This window comes from Carassius gibelio, chromosome A24 (assembly GCF_023724105.1).
Source record: "Carassius gibelio isolate Cgi1373 ecotype wild population from Czech Republic chromosome A24, carGib1.2-hapl.c, whole genome shotgun sequence".
NCBI classification, from domain to species: Eukaryota; Metazoa; Chordata; class Actinopteri; order Cypriniformes; family Cyprinidae; genus Carassius; species Carassius gibelio.
The window spans coordinates 3,003,787-3,025,713 of NC_068394.1; the positions used below are offsets into that span (position 1 = coordinate 3,003,787).

General features: G+C 35.2%; 1 protein-coding gene across 4 annotated transcripts in view; it reads left to right on the forward strand.

Moving 5' to 3' along the window:
• Positions 1–21,927, forward strand: part of LOC127945920 (formin-like protein 1) — an 84,483-nt gene that overhangs the window by 53,702 nt on the left and 8,854 nt on the right. For all 4 annotated transcript variants that reach the window (XM_052542109.1, XM_052542112.1, XM_052542111.1 and 1 more), the window contains exons 3-26: positions 6,230–6,313; positions 6,751–6,831; positions 6,942–7,015; positions 7,672–7,755; positions 8,312–8,434; positions 9,138–9,225; positions 9,310–9,386; positions 9,467–9,560; positions 10,986–11,060; positions 11,959–12,069; positions 12,268–12,417; positions 12,779–12,880; positions 12,969–13,203; positions 13,921–14,073; positions 14,212–14,336; positions 15,201–15,403; positions 15,479–15,713; positions 15,796–15,864; positions 15,944–16,024; positions 18,289–18,418; positions 19,057–19,220; positions 19,294–19,395; positions 20,368–20,475; positions 20,558–20,654. In XM_052542109.1, the coding sequence (XP_052398069.1) occupies positions 6,230–6,313; positions 6,751–6,831; positions 6,942–7,015; positions 7,672–7,755; positions 8,312–8,434; positions 9,138–9,225; positions 9,310–9,386; positions 9,467–9,560; positions 10,986–11,060; positions 11,959–12,069; positions 12,268–12,417; positions 12,779–12,880; positions 12,969–13,203; positions 13,921–14,073; positions 14,212–14,336; positions 15,201–15,403; positions 15,479–15,713; positions 15,796–15,864; positions 15,944–16,024; positions 18,289–18,418; positions 19,057–19,220; positions 19,294–19,395; positions 20,368–20,475; positions 20,558–20,654 (2,845 nt within the window). The remainder of the gene's footprint in view (positions 1–6,229; positions 6,314–6,750; positions 6,832–6,941; positions 7,016–7,671; positions 7,756–8,311; positions 8,435–9,137; positions 9,226–9,309; positions 9,387–9,466; positions 9,561–10,985; positions 11,061–11,958; positions 12,070–12,267; positions 12,418–12,778; positions 12,881–12,968; positions 13,204–13,920; positions 14,074–14,211; positions 14,337–15,200; positions 15,404–15,478; positions 15,714–15,795; positions 15,865–15,943; positions 16,025–18,288; positions 18,419–19,056; positions 19,221–19,293; positions 19,396–20,367; positions 20,476–20,557; positions 20,655–21,927) is intronic.

Sequence of the window (21,927 nt, forward strand, 5' to 3'; positions counted from 1 at the left end):
AGATCTTGAGTTTTCGTTGAAGGGCTTGTCCGTGGCGGCAGGGCAAAAGGAAATTGCTATAACTCAGACATACAATGTATAATCTGCCCCAAACTTCACGTTTAAAAAGACTCCTGACCTGAACAGATTGACATTCCCATATTTAGTTATAGTCATAGCGCCACCTATTGGCAACAGGAAGTGACATATTTTACACTGCGTCAAACTACTCCTATAACTTTTATGACATCAGTGTCTTTTTTGTGGTCAGTCTGATCTAAAGGCCTGTGTGATGTTTAGTTGTGAAGATCTTGAGTTTTCGTTGAGGGGTGTGTCCATGGCGCCGTGACGAAGTTTAACATCTCGCCATGGGAATAAAAGTTGTTGTTACTCAGGCATAAAATGTCTGACCTTGACCAAACTTCACAAGTTTGATAAGAATTCTGGCCTGAACACATCTGAAGGCCAATATTCCATTAGGTGTGGCAAAATGGCTCGATAGCGCCACCTATCCACTTTCAAAGGAGTGCGCCTCAAACTACATTTCATTTATATGTACAAAAATTGGTACAGAATCCAAAATTGGTACAACACACCAATGCCGACAAAAAATACTCTTGGCACGAAATTTGGATCCCAACAGGGAAATTTGTGTTGTTTTTGTCATTTTCAGTGGTTGTACTTTAACGAACATCCCTAGAGATTTATTCAGATCAACACCAAACTTGGTCAGTGTAATCTAAAGGCCTTTGCGATGTTAAATTGCAAAGATCTTGAGGTTTCGATAAAGGGCGTGTCCATGGCGGACTGACAACTTTTGATGTTTCGCCATGAAAAAGGAAGTTGCTGTAACTCAGACATACAATGTCCAATCTGCCTCAAACTTCACATGTTAGATAAGACGTCTGCCCTTAACAGATCTACATGCCAATATTCAGTAATTCTAGTCATAGCGCCACCTGCTGGCAACAGGAAGTGACATGTTTTAAGCTGTAACGAACAACTCCAAGAAATGTAATGATATCAACATTTTATTTTGCTCAGTCTAATCTAAATGTCTTTGCAATGTTAGAGTTTTTTTTAAAGGGCGTGTCCATGGTGCTGTGACAAAATTTTATGTCTCGCTATAGGAAGAGAAGTTGTTGTAACTCTCATAAAAAATTTTATTACAAAATCCTTGAGGTGATTATAAAAAGTACCTAATTCGGCGTACAAATATGCAAAAAACTAATGCAAATATGGTACGCAGAAAACATAATCTTCTAATATAATTCTGCTGAAGGTAAAGTAAAATGACAGATCTGAATGTGCATGTGTACCACATTATACAGTTTTGTTCAAAATAATAGCAGTACAATGTGACTAACCAGAATAATCAAGGTTTTTAGTATATTTTTTATTGCTACGTGGCAAACAAGTTACCAGTAGGTTCAGTAGATTGTCAGAAAACAAACAAGACCCAGCATTCATGATATGCACGCTCTTAAGGCTGTGCAATTGGGCAATTAGTTGAAAGGGGTGTGTTCAAAAAAATAGCAGTGTCTACCTTTGACTGTACAAACTCAAAACTATTTTGTACAAACATTTTTTTTTTCTGGGATTTAGCAATCCTGTGAATCACTAAACTAATATTTAGTTGTATGACCACAGTTTTTTAAAACTGCTTGACATCTGTGTGGCATGGAGTCAACCAACTTGTGGCACCTCTCAGCTGTTATTCCACTCCATGATTCTTTAACAACATTCCACAATTCATTCACATTTCTTGGTTTTGCTTCAGAAACAGCATTTTTGATATCACCCCACAAGTTCTCAATTGGATTAAGGTCTGGAGATTGGGCTGGCCACTCCATAACATTAATTTTGTTGGTTTGGAACCAAGACTTTGCCCGTTTACTAGTGTGTTTTGGGTCATTGTCTTGTTGAAACAACCATTTCAAGGGCATGTCCTCTTCAGCATAGGGCAACATGACCTCTTCAAGTATTTTAACATATGCAAACTGATCCATGATCCCTGGTATGCGATAAATAGGCCCAACACCATAGTAGGAGAAACATGCCCATATCATGATGCTTGCACCTCCATGCTTCACTGTCTTCACTGTGTACTGTGGCTTGAATTCAGAGTTTGGGGGTCGTCTCACAAACTGCCTGTGGCCCTTGGACCCAAAAAGAACAATTTTACTCTCATCAGTCCACAAAATGTTCCTCCATTTCTCTTTAGGCCAATTGAAGTGTTCTTTGGCAAATTGTAACCTCTTCTGCACATGCCTTTTTTTTAACAGAGGGACTTTGCGGGGGATTCTTGAAAATAGATTAGCTTCACACAGACGTCTTCTAACTGTCACAGTACTTACAGGTAACTCCAGACTGTCTTTGATCATCCTGGAGGTGATCATTGGCTGAGCCTTTGCCATTCTGGTTATTCTTCTATCCATTTTGATGGTTGTCTTCCGTTTTCTTCCACGTCTCTCTGGTTTTGCTCTCCATTTTAAGGCATTGGAGATCATTTTAGCTGAACAGCCGATCATTTTTTGCACCTCTTTATAGGTTTTCCCCTCTCTAATCAACTTTTTAATCAAAGTACGCTGTTCTTCTGAACAATGTCTTGAACGACCCATTTCCTCAGCTTTCAAATGCATGTTCAACAAGTGTTGGCTTCATCCTTAAATAGGGGCCACCTGATTCACACCTGTTTCTTCACAAAATTGATGACCTCAGTGATTGAATGCCACACTGCTATTTTTTTGAACACACCCCTTTCAACTAATTCAACTAATTGCCCAATTGCACAGCCTTAAGAGCGTGCATATCATGAATGCTGGGTCTCATTTGTTTTCTGAGAATCTACTGAACCTACTGGTAACTTGTTTGCCACGTAGCAATAAAAAAATATACGAAAAACCTTGATTATTCTGGTTAGTCACATTGTACTGCTATTATTTTGAACAATACTGTATGCTGCATTGTTCACTGATGCATTATTATCTGTACATACTCACATATAAGTATTTGAGTACTCCAGGATTCAGAATAATATGTGATGAAGTTTTGTTAGCTGACTTTGAAAATTGTTTAACTGTTTTCAGGGAAAGAACATGTAAAAAAGGACAAGGAAAGGACAAGCTAATTCAGAAAGGAGAGAAATATAAATTAGTCAGTGATGGCTGAAGAGCTGGAAGTGTTTTGTCCTTGCTTCTATTTTTTTTCCAACCGCATTGTCCTCATTTCACAGATAGAAAAGCTCAACTATTATAAAGACATAAGAAACTATGAGATCTAAATTAACATACATACATGACAATAACCAATGAATGTATCTGCACTGCTGACATTTCATAAAGAGACACTGTTTGAGAGAGAGAGAGAGAGAGAGTATGTGTGTGTGTGTGTCTGTGTGTGTGTGTGTGTGTGTGTGTGTGTGTGTGTGTGTGTGTGTGTGTGTGTGTGTGTGTGTGTGTATGTGTGTGTGTGTGTGTGTCTGTGTGTGTGTGTGTGTTTGCCCTAAAGCAATATTCCTGCAGCTTGCGACTTTTTTTCTCCCATTGACCTGTTTTGCAAATTAGGACACAGTGACATGCTAAAATGCATCTTAGCGAAGAACTGTAATTCAATATGCGCAAAAATGAAATGACGGCAATGAGTCAAACATAATGTTCTGGATGTAACTTTTACATGCCACATACACTACCCCTCAATAGTCAGTAAGATATATTTCAGTAAGATATAAATATCTTCTGCTCACCAAGGCTGCATTTATTTGATTAGAAATACAGTAAAACCAGTAAAATTGTGAAATATTATTGCGTGGTAAAATAACTGTTTTGTAGCTGAATATATTTTAAAAAATAATTTATTCTTGAGATGCGCAGCTGTATTTTCAGCATCATTACTCCAGTCTTCAATGTCAATGATCCTTCACAAAACATTCTTATATGATGATATGCTGCTCAAGAAACATTTCTGGTTATTATCAATGTTGAAAACAGTTGTGCTGCTTCATATTTTTATGGAAACGGATGATTCAGGTTTCTCTGATTAATAGAAAGGTCAGAAGAGCAGCATTTTTTTTTACATACATTTCTATGCTATCACATTTGATGTTTAAGAAGAACAGAAGCATGCTTGTGTGTAGAAAGTAAAAACATTTTTCAATTGAAAACCCTTCAGGCCAGTACGCCATGCGGAAATACATAGACACAGAGTTTTGGTATTCTTATGAGAATTACATTTCTCAAAAAGCCTCCAAGGCAATAGCTAAACCTGCCCAGGACGTTCCTCATCAGAAAGAAAATGATTTAATCAGCGGCGTTTGTTTAATATCGCACATAGTTAGAGATTTGAACAGACCACTTGAGCACATAACCATGAATGATCATGAATGAACTCAAAATGTGTGAGACTTTCTGGAGACTGATTAAAACACCTGAAATAGATACTTTTATGAAGCATTAAATTGATGAAAAGTGATATCTTTGTTACAAAAGATTGCGATTTCAAATGCTATTCTTTTGAACTTTCTATGCATCAGAGAATCCTGAAAAATATATCCACACTTAACATTGATAATAACAAGAAATGTTTGTTGAGCAGCATATTATCATGATTTCTGAAGATCATGTGACACTGAAGACTGGAGGAATGATGCTGAAAATACAGCTGCGCATCACAGAAATAAATTACTTAAAAAAAATGTATAAAGCTATTTTAAGTTGAAATATTATTTTACAATATAACTGTGTTTACTGTATATTACTGTATATACATTTTAGGGGATTTACACGCAGCTTGCACACACTCTGCGTGTGTGTGTGTGTGTGTTTGTTTGGTATCATCTGATGCTCACTGTCCAATGAGTCACTGATGAAGTAATTCTGTAGGGCCATAACAGTGTGTGTGTGTGTGTGTGTGTGTGTGTGTGCGTGCAAATGAAAATGCCCATGCCGTTCATAAATAATTTAAGAGACTGTCCTAGCAACAGGACATTCACACAGCACTAATCTGCAGAAAGGGCATTCTTAGAGTCAGCATACCTTATAACACATGTGATCTGTCTGCTGCTCGTAATCTGGCTCATAAGACACAGTTTACTCATCAGTTTATATGTGACCATCTGCAAACAAGTGCAATATGTGACTGGTGCCTCAGTAACTCTGCATTTAAACACTGCAATAGTCTGGGAACAAATTACAACTTGATGTGAAGAACACGTGAGATGTGCAAAACATGCCACTGAGATGTTTAGGTGCTGTGGCTGGTTGGCAGGTAGTTGCTTCTTTTTTTCCTCCATTCTAATTCAATGGTTTTTTAACTCTTGTTATCATCCGCCAAGTATAAGTTTGTGAAAAGTAGAAAGCACCATCAACTAATTCTTAAAAACAAAAGAGATATTTTTGAAGTTCTATAAGTAACGTTTTATTATGTGTATAATTAGCAAACCATTTATGTACTGGTGCGACTGGCTCCCAGAAATTGATTTGCTGATCTGAAGAACATACTACTGTTCTAAAGTTATTTAAAATAAAGTTAAGTATCAGCTATTTGAAATTGTAACAATATTTCACAATATTCAAAAACATGAAAGAATATTACCAACCCCAAACTATTGAAAGGTAGTGTTTGATAAAATATAATTTTTACTCTCTAAAAAAACTCGACCCTGAAAAATGGTTCTCAATAAAGTTCTTTGCTGAACCCAAAGGTCCTGTAAAAAAAATAAATAAATAATAAATTATATATATATATATATATATATATATACACACACACACACACACACCGTATTTTCCGGACTATAAGCCGCATTTTTTTTCACAGTTTGGCTGGTCCTGTGACTTATAGTCAGGTGCGACTTATCTATCAAAATTAATTTGACATGAACCAAGAGAAACGAACTAAGTGAAAACATTACCGTCTACAGCCGCGAGAGGGCGCTCTATGCTGCTCATTGCTCCTGTAGTCTACACTGAGCATTATAGAGCGCCCTCTTGCGGCTGTAGACGGTAATGTTTACTCTTGGTTCTTGGTTCTAAATAAATGGGACTTATAGTCCAGTGCGACTTATACATGTGTTTTTCCTCATCGTGACGTATTTTTGGACTGATGTGACTTATACTCAGTTGCGACTTATAGTTTAAGAGTTTGCCTCATTAGCTCTGGTAAAATAGAGCTAATGGCTCTGTAGAATTAATATAAATGAATTCAGACTTACAAAAAGGTTTATGATTTGTCTCTTGCTCTGTGATTGTAGAATTCCATGAATCTTCCAGCTGATAAAGTGAAGCTGCTCTGTCAGTATGACAATGAGAAGAAATGGGAGTTAGTTTGTGACCAGGTGAGTTCAGAGCAAAAGCATAACAGCGTTCACTTTTTACACTCACTCATTCATTGATTTAGCATAAAGCAGTCTTTACCCAAACAACATATTAATACGCCTTTTATGGGGACATATAATGAAAACACAATTGTCCTTGCTCTATAAAAACTAAAAACTTCCTTTCAAGTGCACCCAGAGGATTCATTGGAACTAAATGGTTAAGACATAATAATGGTTTTGATGTCACAAATATGACGTCATTACCATATGACCATAAATAAATGAATAATTAAAGAAATATTCACTAATCAGTTAGGAAGCAGGAGTCATTTACAATCAAAGTATTAAAGGTACAGTAACAATAATGATCATCAGGGTGGAACATGTTTGGATGAGTGAATTGAAATTGAACTTGATGCAGACATGTGAATACAACTCCTTGTTTCTCTCCTCAGGAGCGCTTTCAGGTGAAGAATCCTCCATCAGCGTACATTCAGAAACTTAAGAGTGTATTAGAGCAGGGAGGAGGCAGAAAGGTACAGAAATAAATCTGAGAGTGAGATATAGACAGCGTCCAGTTATAATCAATCGAACTAAAATATGCAAATCATTTTAATTAGTAAAATGATATGTGTGTGATTTGTAGTTTAAGAGGAGAGTCCAAGAATCCACACAAGTACTGAGAGAGCTGGAAATCTCTTTGCGGACCAATCACATCGGGTAAGAGTCGTCACATGACATGCAGTGTCACTGACTAGGCATGTTACTGGTCTGATTACATTATAAATGAATAGATACTCTTTTACCACTTTTTTAAGCTTAAAGTTTCACATGTTAAAGGAAGAGTTCAATTGAAAATTAAAATGAACTGAAAATGTATTCACCCTCAGGCCATCCAAGATGAGTTTGTTTCTTCATCAGAACAGATTTGGAGAAATAATGCATCACTTGCTCACAAATGGATCTTCAGCAGTTAATGGGTGCCGTCAGAATGAAAGTCCAAAAAATAAAATGCTAAAACATCACAATAATCCACAAGTAATACATTTTAAATTAAAAAAAAACATGCAGCTTTTTGCTTCACAAGATGTTAACTGATGGGCTGGAGTGGTGTGTTTTTATCAGCTGTTTGGACTCTGACGGCACCCATTCACTGCAGAGGATCCATTGCTGAGTAAGTGATGTAAAGTTCTCCAAAGCTGTTCCCATAAGGAAAAACTCATTTGCATCTTGGATCATGGGCTGAAGGTGAGGACATTTTCTGAAAATGTAAAAGCAGGTTTCTGAAATATTCAGTAATTAATCTGTCACTCATATTTTATTTTACTTGTGCTCCTTTTATTCTTCATTGTATTGTTCTCTCTGTCTGTCCTCAGGTGGGCTGAAGAGTTTCTAAATGAAGAAAACAAAGGTTTAGATATGCTAGTGGACTACCTCTCTTTTGTTCAACGTGCAGTCACGTATGTACACACACACACACACACACACACACACACACACACACACACACACACATACACACACACACTGTCCAAGACACAATAGAGGAACCTAAATTCTTAATGTGACAAGGCGTCTGGGAAGAGAACGTGTTCTGACCATTCAATGCCTGAAACCAGCCCTCTGATGAGAGTTATCTAACACTGCTATTATATTCTCTAGTCTGAGCCACAAACAAACTGTACAGAGCAAAGCAACACTGCATGGCGGACAAACTGCTTTTTGATGTTTTAAAAAGAATATGCTCACCAAGCCTGTATTTACAATAAAATACAATAAAAACACTAATATAAAATATCTGTTGTCTATTTGTATATTTGAATAAAAAGTCATTTATTTCTGTGATTTTCAGCATCATTCGTCCAGTCTTCAGTGTCACATGATCTTCATAAATCATTCTAATATGCTTATCTGCTGCTCAAGAAACATTTCTTATTATTATAAGTGTTGAAAATAGTTGCTGTGCTGTTTAATTAACATGCAATCATAAGACAGACGCTTACTGTGTTTTTACAGATATGACATGGATAGCTCTGACAATGGAAACGTTGATGAGAAATCTGTGGAAGATTTGACCACCAGTGCGACGAACTCCCCTACCCACAATTCCTCACGCTTAGGACACACCTTCACCACGAGGTCAGTCATGTACTGTATATTAAACCGCTCTGAGGAATAACACCGCTTGATTCTTAATTAAGCGATTTTTATTTTGAAGAGGAAAATATATTTCAGAGCACTAAATAGCATTAATTTTCATGTATAAGTTATTTATAAAATGTAACATGTCTATAAGAGTTCTTTTCGCATGTGTGGTTTCAGTTCCTGCATTTTTTGTTAATTCTGGATGCATTTTAGTACAGAAGTTACTGATGAATTATGATTTGTTCATAAAAGGTTTCGTTCGCTCATCATGAGATCAGCATGCACACGTGCTAAACTCTATTACTGTACTATCATTCATGTGTGTCATCACTCATCAAGTATGTCTGCAATGTATTTTTTAACACACACATACACACACACACACACACACACACACTAATCCAAATGATTCTATCAGGATCAGCTGCATTCCTGTTACAGAGAGTTTGTTTGTGTGCATCTGTGTCACATACAGTACTTTTACTTTTACTATGAATGATTTGGAGATTTCCAGATGTGGAAGATTACACAGTTTTTAATTAATTTGTTTCTGACTTTGACTTTTTTGTATTTAAACTGAATCATTTATGTCCTCGTGAAGATTTAAGAATTTACTATATATGTCAATGCAAAGGGCAAGTAAATAAAAAATGTATAATATGTAATATAAACATTTATCATGTCTTCTTTTGCTCAGGAAATCTCTGCGATACTCATGTCTGCTCAGCCAGAAGAACCACCTACACCTCTGCATTATGTGTCTCCGCGCCATAATGAACTACCAGGTACTTCTCATCTCACTCTCATCTCGTCTCATCTCATATCTTGACTAATGCATGTGTGTGTGTGTGTGTGTGTGTGTGTGTTAGTTAGGGTTCAATCAGGTGATGTCTCATCCCAGCTGTGTCAATGAAATCACCCTAAATCTCAACAACAAGAGTGCCAGGTGAGAGGACATTACGTGTGTGTGTGTGTGTGTTGAATCTTTTGTTTCTGTACTGTACACACCCGTGTGTTTGTGTTTAGGACTAAAGCTCTGGTTCTGGAGCTCCTTGCTGCAGTGTGTTTGGTTCGAGGAGGTCATGAAATGATTATTGCAGCCTTTAATAATTTTAAAGAGGTAAGAAAATACTAACTTCTTTCTCTGTCTGTTCATCTCACCATCATCACTCCCTCAATTGTCTTATTGTGCACAATCCAACACTGTACATTAACATAACATCATCAAAACAACTATATTAAATATGTATTATGAAAACACTAAAACGTTTGTCTTGATAAAATATTATAAAATATATCCAAATATAATTTAATAAAATAGTATAATACAAAATGTTTATTATAAAATGATAAAAAAAATGTTTTAGTAAAATAGAATATAATAAAAAAAGTAATAATAGAAAAAGAAAAGAAAAAGGTTTATTATTTTAAATGTGTTGTAAAAATAATTAGAAAGAAAAAAATTGGTTTAAATGATATTATAACAAAAATAAAAAAAATAATGTATCATAAAATGATAAAAATGGAAATGGTTGTTTAAATAAAATATGATCAAATATAATACACCGAAACATGATAATAAATATAATAAAACAATAAAAATATCATAATATTAAATGTTTATTATAAAATAATAAAAAGAAAATGTTTGTTTTATTAAAATATAATAAAATATAATAGACCAAGGGATAATATAATTAAATTTAAATTCTTAAAAAAAAAAAAAACTTAATACATGCATACATTTTTAAGTGTGGCTTACCCATCCAAATACTTTTTAGGACCACATATATAATTTGAAAATGAAAGTGACCCATACTAGGAATTTGGGGTCTGTATTTAACACACACACACACACACAATCAGAGCAGTGGGCAGCAGTTGAGGGTTCGGTGGTTCACTCCTACAATCTCTGCCAGTACCAAGATTCAAACCCATGACCTTTGAGTTACAAGTCCACGTCTGCCCCGCAGACCCAAAGCATTAGTGATTCTCTTAGATGCTGAATGAACACAGACACATGATGAGATTGAGATACTGTTAAACTCAAGTAACCTGAAGCTCATATTGTGATATTAGTGTTACATGAGAGAGATAGACATGACAGAACAAGATCATTCCCTTTATAAAGACACATAGAAAGGACACACGATCAGCTAGCAATCTCGAACATTCACATGGATGTCATTTTGAAAGTCTGTGCATTTACTGTCACCAAAATATTTGTGTGGGTGATGATGCAGATGCATATCTGTGACAGCAGAAAGGGATATGCAAACTGCTTAAACCGAAACAATAATACACTATATCTGCACATACTTTGCATAATAATGTAACACAAAGTTCCTGTAGCGAGAACTAATAATAAGATACAGGTTTTGGATGGAATATTAAGCCAATGACATATTCAGATGATAAATGATCCTATGACATCAAATATCACTGAAAGGTCTTGTAAAATGTTCTTACTTTATGGTCAACTACTTCCAAAGCAGTGAACAGTTTCCTCTGAGAAGCCTGTGAATGTGTCTGTACACTCATGCAGGTGTGTGGAGAGAAAGTCAGATTCGAGAAACTCATGGAATATTTCAGAAATGAAGACAACAACATTGATTTCATGGTGAGGACATGCAGAATGCTTCATTTGTCGACCTTTATGTATTCATTTTCATGTTTTATTAGATTCTTACACTAATTGTATGGCATTTAGCTCAACTAAAAGGATGAAGGAGCATGACAAACATCTATATTTATGATCCATTTGTGCATAATTTATCAGTCATTCTTGATAACATTTACACTTTAGGACTTCACGAAAGTGAATATGTATTAAAGGTGGTGTAGGGAACTTTTGTAAAAAACAATTTTTTTTTTACATATTTGTTAAACCTGTCATTATGTCCTGACAGTAGAATATGAGACAGATAATCTGTGAAAAAATCAAGCTCCTCTGGCTCCTCCCAGTGTCCTATTGCCATTTGCAGAAAGTCATGCGCTCCCGGTAAAAAAAAAAAACAATCAGAGCTGCGGTGCGTAACTTTGTTTGTGTTCAAAATGTAGAAAAATGTATATAATGAGCGAGTACACCATGAATCCATTTTCCAAACCGTGTTTTTAGCTTGTCCTGAATCACTCGGGTGCACCTATAATAAGTGTTTATATTCGGACTATTTTAGATTGCTTCGGGGTACCGCGGCGGAGTAACCCAGTACCTTTGTGATTCTTCATAGACATAAACAGAGAGAAGTAGTTCCGGCTACGATGTTCTTCCGCAAGACGCAAGCAGTTCTGTTTATTAACCGCTAGAGCGTCAAAAGTTCCCTACCGCAGCTTTAATAATCATTTTTCTATATGTATTACAAATTAACCATATTAACATCACATGCATATATTACATACAGAATGCATTGGATTTGTGGACTTACATTAAGGTTTATCCTGTTGTTGTTGACCTTTTAATGCAGGATCATCAGCGTAAAGGAAAACTTATTAACATATTTTCACTTTTTGACCTCTAGGTGGCTTGTTTGCAGTTTATCAACATTGTAGTGCACTCAGTAGAGAACATGAACTTCAGAGTATATTTACAGTATGAGTTTACACAACTGGGACTAGACAGCTATCTGGAGGTGAGCAACGCACTTTCACTACTGTTTCAAAGTTTGGCATGACTTATTGGCCATTATTTGGCATTACATTAAAAAATATATTGAAATAGAAAACAGATATTTTAATTTGTAAAATATTTTAGAATATGTCTGAATTGTTTTGTGTGTGTGTGTGTGTGTGTGTGTGTGTGTGTGTGTGTGTGTGTGTGTGTGTGATAGAAGTTAAATGACACTGAGAGCGAGAGGCTAGAGGTGCAGATTCAAGCATATCTGGATAATGTGTTTGATGTTGGAGCGATGTTAGAAGACGTCGAGGCCAAAAATACAATAATAGAACATCTGGAGGAGCTGCAAGAACAAAACACACAGGTACACACACACACACACACACACACCTAACCTATAATGATACAAGTCTGTCCTTATATATTTCTGATATAAATGCACCATACATTATATATAATAATGAAACAATAATAATAAAGCATTGAATGCAATAAATGCATTTTCATTTTAAATGATGATGATTATTATCATTTATTCCATTATATTTATCCAGAGTTATTTTGCAGTCTCAAATTTGAGAGATTTTTATTCTTTGGCATGTATGTATAAAATGCTATAAAATAACTATCCCACATAAGGCACATCATGTTTATATTTTGGAAGTTTCACACACACTAAATCACATTTAAGTACTCTAGTAACCCTAGTATATTGTGTATATCAGTTAAACACTAGGCTGCAACAGTGTGAGAGAGAAGCTGTGGAGAAGACGTCTGAACTGGAGAAACAGCTCATACAGAGCAGGAAAGAGGTGGAACTTCTGAAGGTAGAACAATCTTCTAAAACACACACACACACACACACTTACTTTTACTCCTGTTTCCAGGCTGTGAAGCTTTCATGTGTGTTTCCAGGACAGTGTGAAGGAGACACAGGCTCAGCTCTCTCAGCTGCAGCAGAAGGAGAAAGAGAGAGAGACACACAGAGAGAAAGAGCAGGAGCGAGAGAGAGAGAGACAGCGCACTGCTAAAGCTCTGACCGAGCTGGAGAAGATGGTTCAGGTTCTGGTGGATCGAGGTCTGATCCGCATGGAGAGATCCCAGTCCGGTTCTCTGGATCTACACATTATGCCAGCTGCTGACACAACAGGTGAAGATCCAAGTATACATACAGCCAGCGTTATAAATCATCACTTCTGGCCATTTCTGTACCATTTATATATAATTCTAAGCATCTTTTTTAATTGTAATAATTTTTCTATATAATTTTGTATAAGTGTAATCTGTTCGTTTCCGAATTTGTTTCATCTTCACGAACAGGATTATTATCGTTAACTATAACTAAAATAAAATAATAATTTAAATATTAATAATGATAAATTATTTTAAAAGTTTGTCATGTAAATTATAAATAATAAAGTGTAAACTTATTTTAGTTTAAGCTTCAAAATTTCAAATTTTCATTTAGTTTAACTTGATGTACTAAAATAACGTAAACTAAAACTGAAATAAAAAATATTATCTAAAATATAAAAAACAACCAATAAAAATGACAAACACAAAAAAAAAACTATTAAATTACAAAAGCTAACTAAATATGTCATTTTTATACTAAAATTAAAATGAAAACAGAAAATGTAAAAATAAAAACTAAGTCTTTTGTAAAATGTTTGTACCAATTGGTTAATTGGTAACATAACATAACATAACATAATCTGAGTCCTAAATCTAGATTATTATCAAATCTTATTTATTTTCTAAATGTCTTGCAACATAATATATCCATGATGATTGTATTGAATATTATCAATGAATATGAATATAATCTATGAATATTATCTCTCTGTTAATGAAAAAAAAAACCCAGATAATAGTATAACGGATATAAAGGCCTCACCTGTGACACAGTCTCCGCCCCCTCCTCCTGCCCCCGCCCCTCCACCACCTCCTCCTCCGCCCCCTATGAGTCCGGCTCCGCCCTCTTCATCTCTACCTGGGAGGAAGGCCACTGTAAAGACAGGTGAGAGACACGATGACAGTCATGTACAGAACAACAAATCTTTGAAATGCTGGAATGATTTTGAATTAAAATTGGAGCTGCAAACATTAAACTGAAAGCTTTGCTTGTGTTTCTTCCCTGTGTGTGTGTGTGTGTAAGGTGTGAAAAGTAAGAAGCCAATCAAGACTAAGTATCGTATGCCACTGCTTAACTGGCAGGCTCTCATGGAGGAACAGGTGGCCGGCACCGTCTTCACAGAGCTGGATGATGAAAGTGTGCTTGGGGTCAGTTCTGTGTGTGTTTCCTCTTATTGAAACGGATGAAACTGAGGCACCTGAAAAGTAATGCCAGTTATTAACATTTGCTGCTTTGTGCTTTTTTCTTCTTGAAGTATATGGTTTAATTATTTATAAAATATTTTCATATAAAAAATTTATAAAAATGAAAATTATTTCTGTTTTAATATATATATATATATATATATATATATATATATATATATTAATATTATGTGTTTCGAGCTTGCTCACAGAAATGCGTGAAGCAGTGCCACCTGAAAAGCTGTTAGAAACATTTGCTGCAGGATGTTTTTCTTTTCTTTCTTGAAATACATTGTTTAACTATTTCTAAATTATTAAAATAATTATATTTTTATATTTAGTAATATTTATTAATATAATAAGTTTTTCATATTTATAAAATATTAAAATAAATTAGAATTTTTGTGATACTAACCTGGCTAATAAAAAGCACCCGTTTTAATATTTATACATTTTATTAAAACATTTTTTTTTTTTTTATGGGGTAGTTTTTGGAAATGCATGAAACTACATGCAAATACTACATTAAATTAAAAATATTTCCTGCTTGCTGCTTTTTCCTTTTTGATTATATAAAATATTTTTAGAAAATAGTTTTTAATATCCATGCATTTTTACCCTTTTCTTCTTGAAAAATATTTTTTTATCATTTGTATAAATATTTATATCTACCTTTTTTAAGAAATATAAATCTTGTTTGTATTATTTATACATGCTATTATACATACTTGCATGTTTTAGAAATAGTTTCAAGCTGTTAGAATTAGCTCAACATTTAACATTTAAGGACTAAAGCTGACTCACCTCCTTACTTTGCTCTGTCTGAAGGAGTTGAATATGGACGTCTTTGAGGAGTTGTTTAAAACTAAAGCTCAGTCTGCTCCTGTTGATGTTGGCACTCTGAAAGTGAAAGTGGCTCGTAAAACATCCAGTAAAATAACAATACTGGAGCCCAACAGGGCCAAAAACCTCGCCATCACCCTGCGCAAAGGAGGCATGAGCACCGCGCAGATCTGCACTGCGATCCAAACGTGCGTCACAGCCACATTTCTGTTGCAACCTAAATTTGCATGTATACAACTAACCCTGATACTCTCTTTGTGCAGGTTCAATCTTGATTTGCTAAAGTCCGATTTTCTGGAGCTGCTGGAGCGCTTCATCCCGTCTGATTATGAGCTGAGCTTGATTGAGAAATACGAGCGTGAGGGACACGCTCTGCCGGAGCTGTCGGAGGAGGACCGATTCATAGTGACCTTCAGCAAAATCCCATGTCTGCCACAGAGAATCAGCAATCTGACCTTCATGGGCAACTTCAGTGAGAGCATCCAGCTGTTAAAGCCTGTCAGTATATATGCTAGGAGGATGCATTTACTTGAATTTAACATCAAATTAAAATCTAACGACGAAAAATCTTATTTTGCAGCAACTGAATGCCATCATCGCTGCATCCATGTCAATCAAATCTTCCAGCAAACTCAAGAAGATTCTAGAGGTACAGTATAAAGAGAATCAATTTTCACAAGCATAGAAACATTTTTTTGCAGTGAAAGCTGATCTTTCTCTTTTTCTAGATCATTCTTGCATTTGGGAATTACATGAACAGTGGGAAGAGAGGATCAGCGTATGGATTTCGAGTCCAAAGTCTGGACCTGGTTAGAGAAAACATCTTTACAAAAATGAGATTTTGGCATATAAAATATATTTACAGATTTAGCTGCTTTAAGTGACCCAAAAGAGGTGCTGGTACTCTATTATAGCTAAAAAAAAAATTATTTTCTTTTTTTTTTTTTTGATGACTCCCCTCATACCCTGAGGTAACAACAACTATATTGAAGGGCTTTTATATACAGCAGTCAACAGACAACCTTAATAATACATCCTTTTATTAGTTTGTGGATTTGCTTGAGCTAGAAAGAACTACTGAACATAATTAAAATGTGCAAAAGGATTTTGAAAAAATACCCTTAGAAAGAGCTACTGCATTACTGCATTCAAACTTCGAAACTGACTCAAATGATTCGCGAAACAGCTCCGAACTCCCGAACTGACTCAAATGAATCACGCTCCGAACTCCCGAACTAATTCAAATAATTCGCAATCGCCAAACTGACTCAAATGATTCGCGAACCCGCTTTGAACTCCCGAACTGACTCAAATGATTCGCGAACCCGCTACGAACTCCCGAACTGATTCAAATGATTCGCGTTCCCCAAACTGACTCAAATGATTCGCGAATCTGCTTTGAACTCCCGAACTGACTCAAATGATTCGCGATCCCCAAACTGACTCAAATGATTCGCGAACCCGCTTTGAACCAAGGGGCAAGGAACTCGACCGGAAGTTGAAGTCGGGTGGGGGCTGCCATCTTTTAGCAGAACTTCACTTGCGTTAGCATTCCCATTGACTCCCATTCATTTTGGCGTCACTTTGACAGCGAATAACTTTACATCTGAGGCGTTTAAAGACTCTGTTTGTCCATTATTTATTTCTAAAGATACACGAAAATGTATAAAGGGCTCCATTACCTTCTATGTTACATTATGGCCCCGTATAAACAGTTTTTGTAAAAAATAGGCTAACGATTGCATCATAACCACTCGGCTCTCTGTCGCATTACCGTACAGACAGGAGGAGAAGCTCGCAGACAATTAACTTACTATGGCGTACTAGCGTTACATTTTAAAATACTATACAAAATAATTAATCAGAATACTTACTCCTGCTCACTCACGACAAAGAACTCCCCGCTCAAGCTCGCCGTCTCTGCAAGATTAAAGATGGCAGTTTGCACGCACAGCCACTTAGAAGATTTACATCTGTCAGACAGGTTGCTGACGTCGTCAAGCTTCGTTTGAGTCTGCGCGTCAGAAACGGAAGTGCTAAAAAACGCTAAAACTGGGCTTCATTTGTCTCAATTGAGTTCCAATGGGGTCGCTGTGTCCATTTCTTTTACTGTCTATGCTTTGAACTCCCGAACTGACTCAATTGATTCGCGATCCCGCTTTGAACTCCCGATCCGATTCTAATGATTCGCGAACTCTCGAATTGATTCAAATGATCCGCGAAGCCGCTCCGAACTCCCGAATTGATTCAAATGATTTGCGATCCCCAAACTGACGCAATGATTCGCGAACCCGCTCCGAACTCCCGAACTGACTCAAATGATTCGCGATCCCTCTCCGAACTCTGGAACTGACTCAAATGATTCGCGAATCCGCTCCGAACTCTCGAATTGATTCAAATGATCCGCGAAGCAGCACCGAACTCCCGAACTGATTCAAATGATTTGCGATCCCCAAACTGACTCAAATGATTCGCGAAGCTGCTCCGAACTCCCGAACTGACTCAAATGATTCGCGATCCCGCTCCTAGCTCCCAAACTGGTTCAAATGATTCAAGCTACATACTCCGAACTAGGAAGAATTAGGAAGCGTGCATTGTGAAGGGCGCTCTGAAAATCGTCAGTGAAGGCAAAGGATTAAAACCTCTATTACAACAGATTTACTTTGAAACTGTTTTCACTCAGAAAACCCAACATTTTACGAAGAAACTGCAAGTGACACATTGTGATATTTTACAACAGAAAATAGTAGCCTGTTTTCTTGTAAAACAAAGTCCAATAATCTTTATTTGCAACTTTTTAGTGTAGATTTAGCTCATTTTGTTTCATTAATAAGATAAAATAAATGCATGCCTCATTTTCTATTGTTTAATTGTATATTTTGGACATGTATGTCATGTAGGCTTATTCAGTTAAATTGAAAAGCACATTTGAAGTAAACTACAGTATGAAATATTTACATGTATGCATTTTGCAGACACTTTTATGACTTACATTGCACTAAAGGTATTATATTGGATCAGTTCATGATAACACCTTGCTGATTTATTGCGCATCTCACATTTCCGCTCTCAGCTTCTGGACATGAAATCCACAGATCGAAAACTGACACTCCTGCATTTCATCGCCAGCATCATACAAGAGAAATATCCTCAGCTGCACAACTTTCACACTGAACTACACTGTCTGGATAAAGCTGCACTGGGTGAGCGTTGCACATCACCTCACATCTACAGCTCTAAGTGTGTATATTTTTAATTATTTATAAAATATCTTGAACTACAATATTAAATTAAACTTATTTTGAAAATAAAAGTTTAGAGCTGGGCTCATAGAAATGCATGAAACAGGCCCACCTGAAAACAGAGTTGCTCAAACATTTCCTGCTTGCTGTTGTTTTTTCCCCTTCTTGTTTTTTTATTTTTTATCATTAGATCAAAAGTTTTAATAGAAATAATTTTTAAATTAAATCTAATTACTTTTTAATATTTAGTCTTTTTAATTATGAATAAAATAGTTTAATATAAATATTTTAATATAATAGATAAAGTCAAAAATATATAATTCTCAAAATTCTTGAGAATGCTGAGGGGAATTTAGATGCTTCTTTAAACACAAAACTTTTACATAAACCACATTTTATTTTTGTCCTACTACGATAAAGTACAGTAAGTAAAATATATAATCTATAAATGAATATTTGCAATTATCGAAATCTAAACAAAGGCAATCAATACCAACTTTGAAGCTAAAATAACTCCAGTCTGGAGTTCAAAATCTCTCTGCTAAATGAAAGCTATATATTTATACGCTGAGCTGTGTGTTGATGTGTGTTTCTCTCAGTCTCTCTGGACAGCATCCTTGCAGATGTTGGATCTCTGGAGAAGGGAATGGAGGTTGTGCGTAAGGAGTTTCTCCAGCAGAAGGACAGCACTGTCCTCACAAACTTCATGTCCAGTAACGGCAGTCTGCTGGACTCTTTGGTCAAAGACTGCAAAACTGCAGAGGTGGAGAGGAGTTCAGTTCTGTGTGAAATCCTTTCTGAACAGCAGTGGACTGATCGTCTGTGTGTCTCTACAGGAGGTGTATCACTCAGTGGTGGAGTATTTCGGAGAGGAACCCAAATCCACGCCTCCTTCTGTGTTCTTCCCAGTTTTTGACAGGTTTATCAAAGCATATAAGGTAATGAAATGATTACCTAGTGCTCATATCACATCAGCATATATCATACTGGTATTGCATAATGGAAAATTGCTGAGAAAATAGTTACAAAGAAATGGCAAGTAAAACATTGAATACATTTTTTAAGTGGAAATGGCATTTTAAAAGACTACTCCAATAATGTTTGCTTTATTTACTACTTAATTATATATTTTTTTTACAGTGCATATACCTGACATGAAATTTTCTACCTCCACCATATAACCATATAATGTGTTCAGATCGAATATAATTTTAATTGAACTGGTTTTGGTTTAGAAGTACTAGTTTTGACAATATATAAATTAATAGTCTTAATAATTAATAATCTGTATATATTTAGCCCAAGGTTAGCCAGGGTTGTTATTGATAGCTAAAACTAAAACTATTTAAAAAAAATGTTTTCGGTAATCACAATCACAATAAATATTAGATAAAAAAACAACAACTGAAAATTAAAAATGTTGCCTTGGCAACTAACTGAAATAAATAATAATAAAAATTTAAACAAATTATAAATATTTAAATAAAAATAATGACAAAAGCACATAAGAAAATGACTAAAACTTCCAAATTAAATATAAATATTAGACGAAAATTAGAAATGCTGCTGTGGTAACCAACTGAAATAAATAAGTTTAAGAAATAAAATGACTAAAACTCCAATAAACAGACATTTTATATATATATATATTATGAAGAAAATAGACTAAAACAGGCAACTTTAAAAATTAAAATAAAAAAAAATCTAATAAAACCTAATTCAAAATATTAATAAATACTTTAAATATATATATAAATAATATAAAAATTACTGAAAGAGGTTACTTCAACCTGGGTTACTTCAAGAATCCCCATAAAGATCCCACTCAGACATCTCTATCATGTTTAACACCAATGATCTTTTCCCAGTCTGTCCTCCGGCATGTTGACTGAATCTCTCTTTCTCTGTAGCTGGCCGAACAGGAGAACGAACAGCGCAAGAAGAAGAGCTCAGAGACTGATTCTGGCACAGATTTACCCGTCTCTGACCCTCCCATGAGAAAAGCAGTGACTAATAAAGTAATGTGTGCCAGACAGAGACAGAGATAATGGAGAACAGGAAGTGAAATGTCAAGACCTCACGGTTTGTTGATGTGTTCAGATGCCTCAGGTGGATCTGATCGCAGAGCTGAAGCGCAGACAGATGAAGCCGCTCGTGAGAGAGGGCAAAGACGGAGCCATCGAGGACATCATCACGGGTCAGGCTGGAGTCGAGCTTTACAGAAAATCACTGACTTAACTCTGAGGATTACAATAAATCTGATTTTAGTGATAGTGATTTTACCTTTGTTAGGGGTTGTATTATAAATGGTGCAAATTAAACCCAATACCAACCTCTATGTCAAATTTTCAGGGATAAACAAAAATATATTAATTTGATATTCTGCATTCTAAAGAATTGTCAGAAATTATGACATTAATTATAATGTGTGTGTGTGTGTGTGTGTATATGTATATATATATATATATATATATATATATATATATATATAGAAAGCCATAGTTTAATGTACTAAAAAAGTTAGGTTTAAAGTGAGTAGAAACTTAAACTAAAAATAAAATTTATATAATATGTTATGCACATTAATGATAATTAAATATAATAATATGAATGGATATTTAAACATAATTTATAATATAAATATTGTGGAAATACAAAAATATTTACAAATATTATTATAAAGACCAATTTATACTATACAAATCTTAAATATTACAAATGTAAATATACTGTAGTATCTATATACTGTAAACTCATTTATATTATACATTTTTAACACTATAAATTTATATATATATATATATATATATATATATGTATATGTAAAAAAGGCCACCCCTTGAAAGTGAACTCTTCCGAACCCGCCCGCCTGTGTTCGTGATTTGGACTGTTCCTAATCTTTCCGCGGAGTGAGAACCAAGACATTATAGAGGCTGGATGTGTTGATATGTTTATAGTTAATAGTTCATAGTTAAATTAGTTAGAAGTGGCCCGTTTAAGGATTGTGTGGATATATGTGTGCGTGCAACTAATCGTAAGTACATTTACATAATTAAATGTATGATAAGTTCACAAGCGAGATTAATGACCGCTACCGCGGCATTCCGCCTAAATGTTTACATTTGTTTATTATATTTGCACATTTTCTTGTTGACAAAATGTTATATTTCGCCTGTGTTTTTGTTTGATAGAATATTTAATGTTATTGCATATTAGGCTATAATGCATAGACTTAAGACGCATCTCAGGGAACATGTTCGGGCTTGTTCACCGGACGAGCTAGGCACGTGAGCTAGACGCACAGTGCAGTAGTGCGATCATTTAATAGAACTTTGAGTTGTGTTTGTATATATATATATATATTATATTTAGATAATTTACAATGCTGTTACTTATGAGTATTTAAGTACTGCTGTAAAGATCTGTTAATGTGTATTTATTCATTTATTCATATTTGTATACTGTTTTAT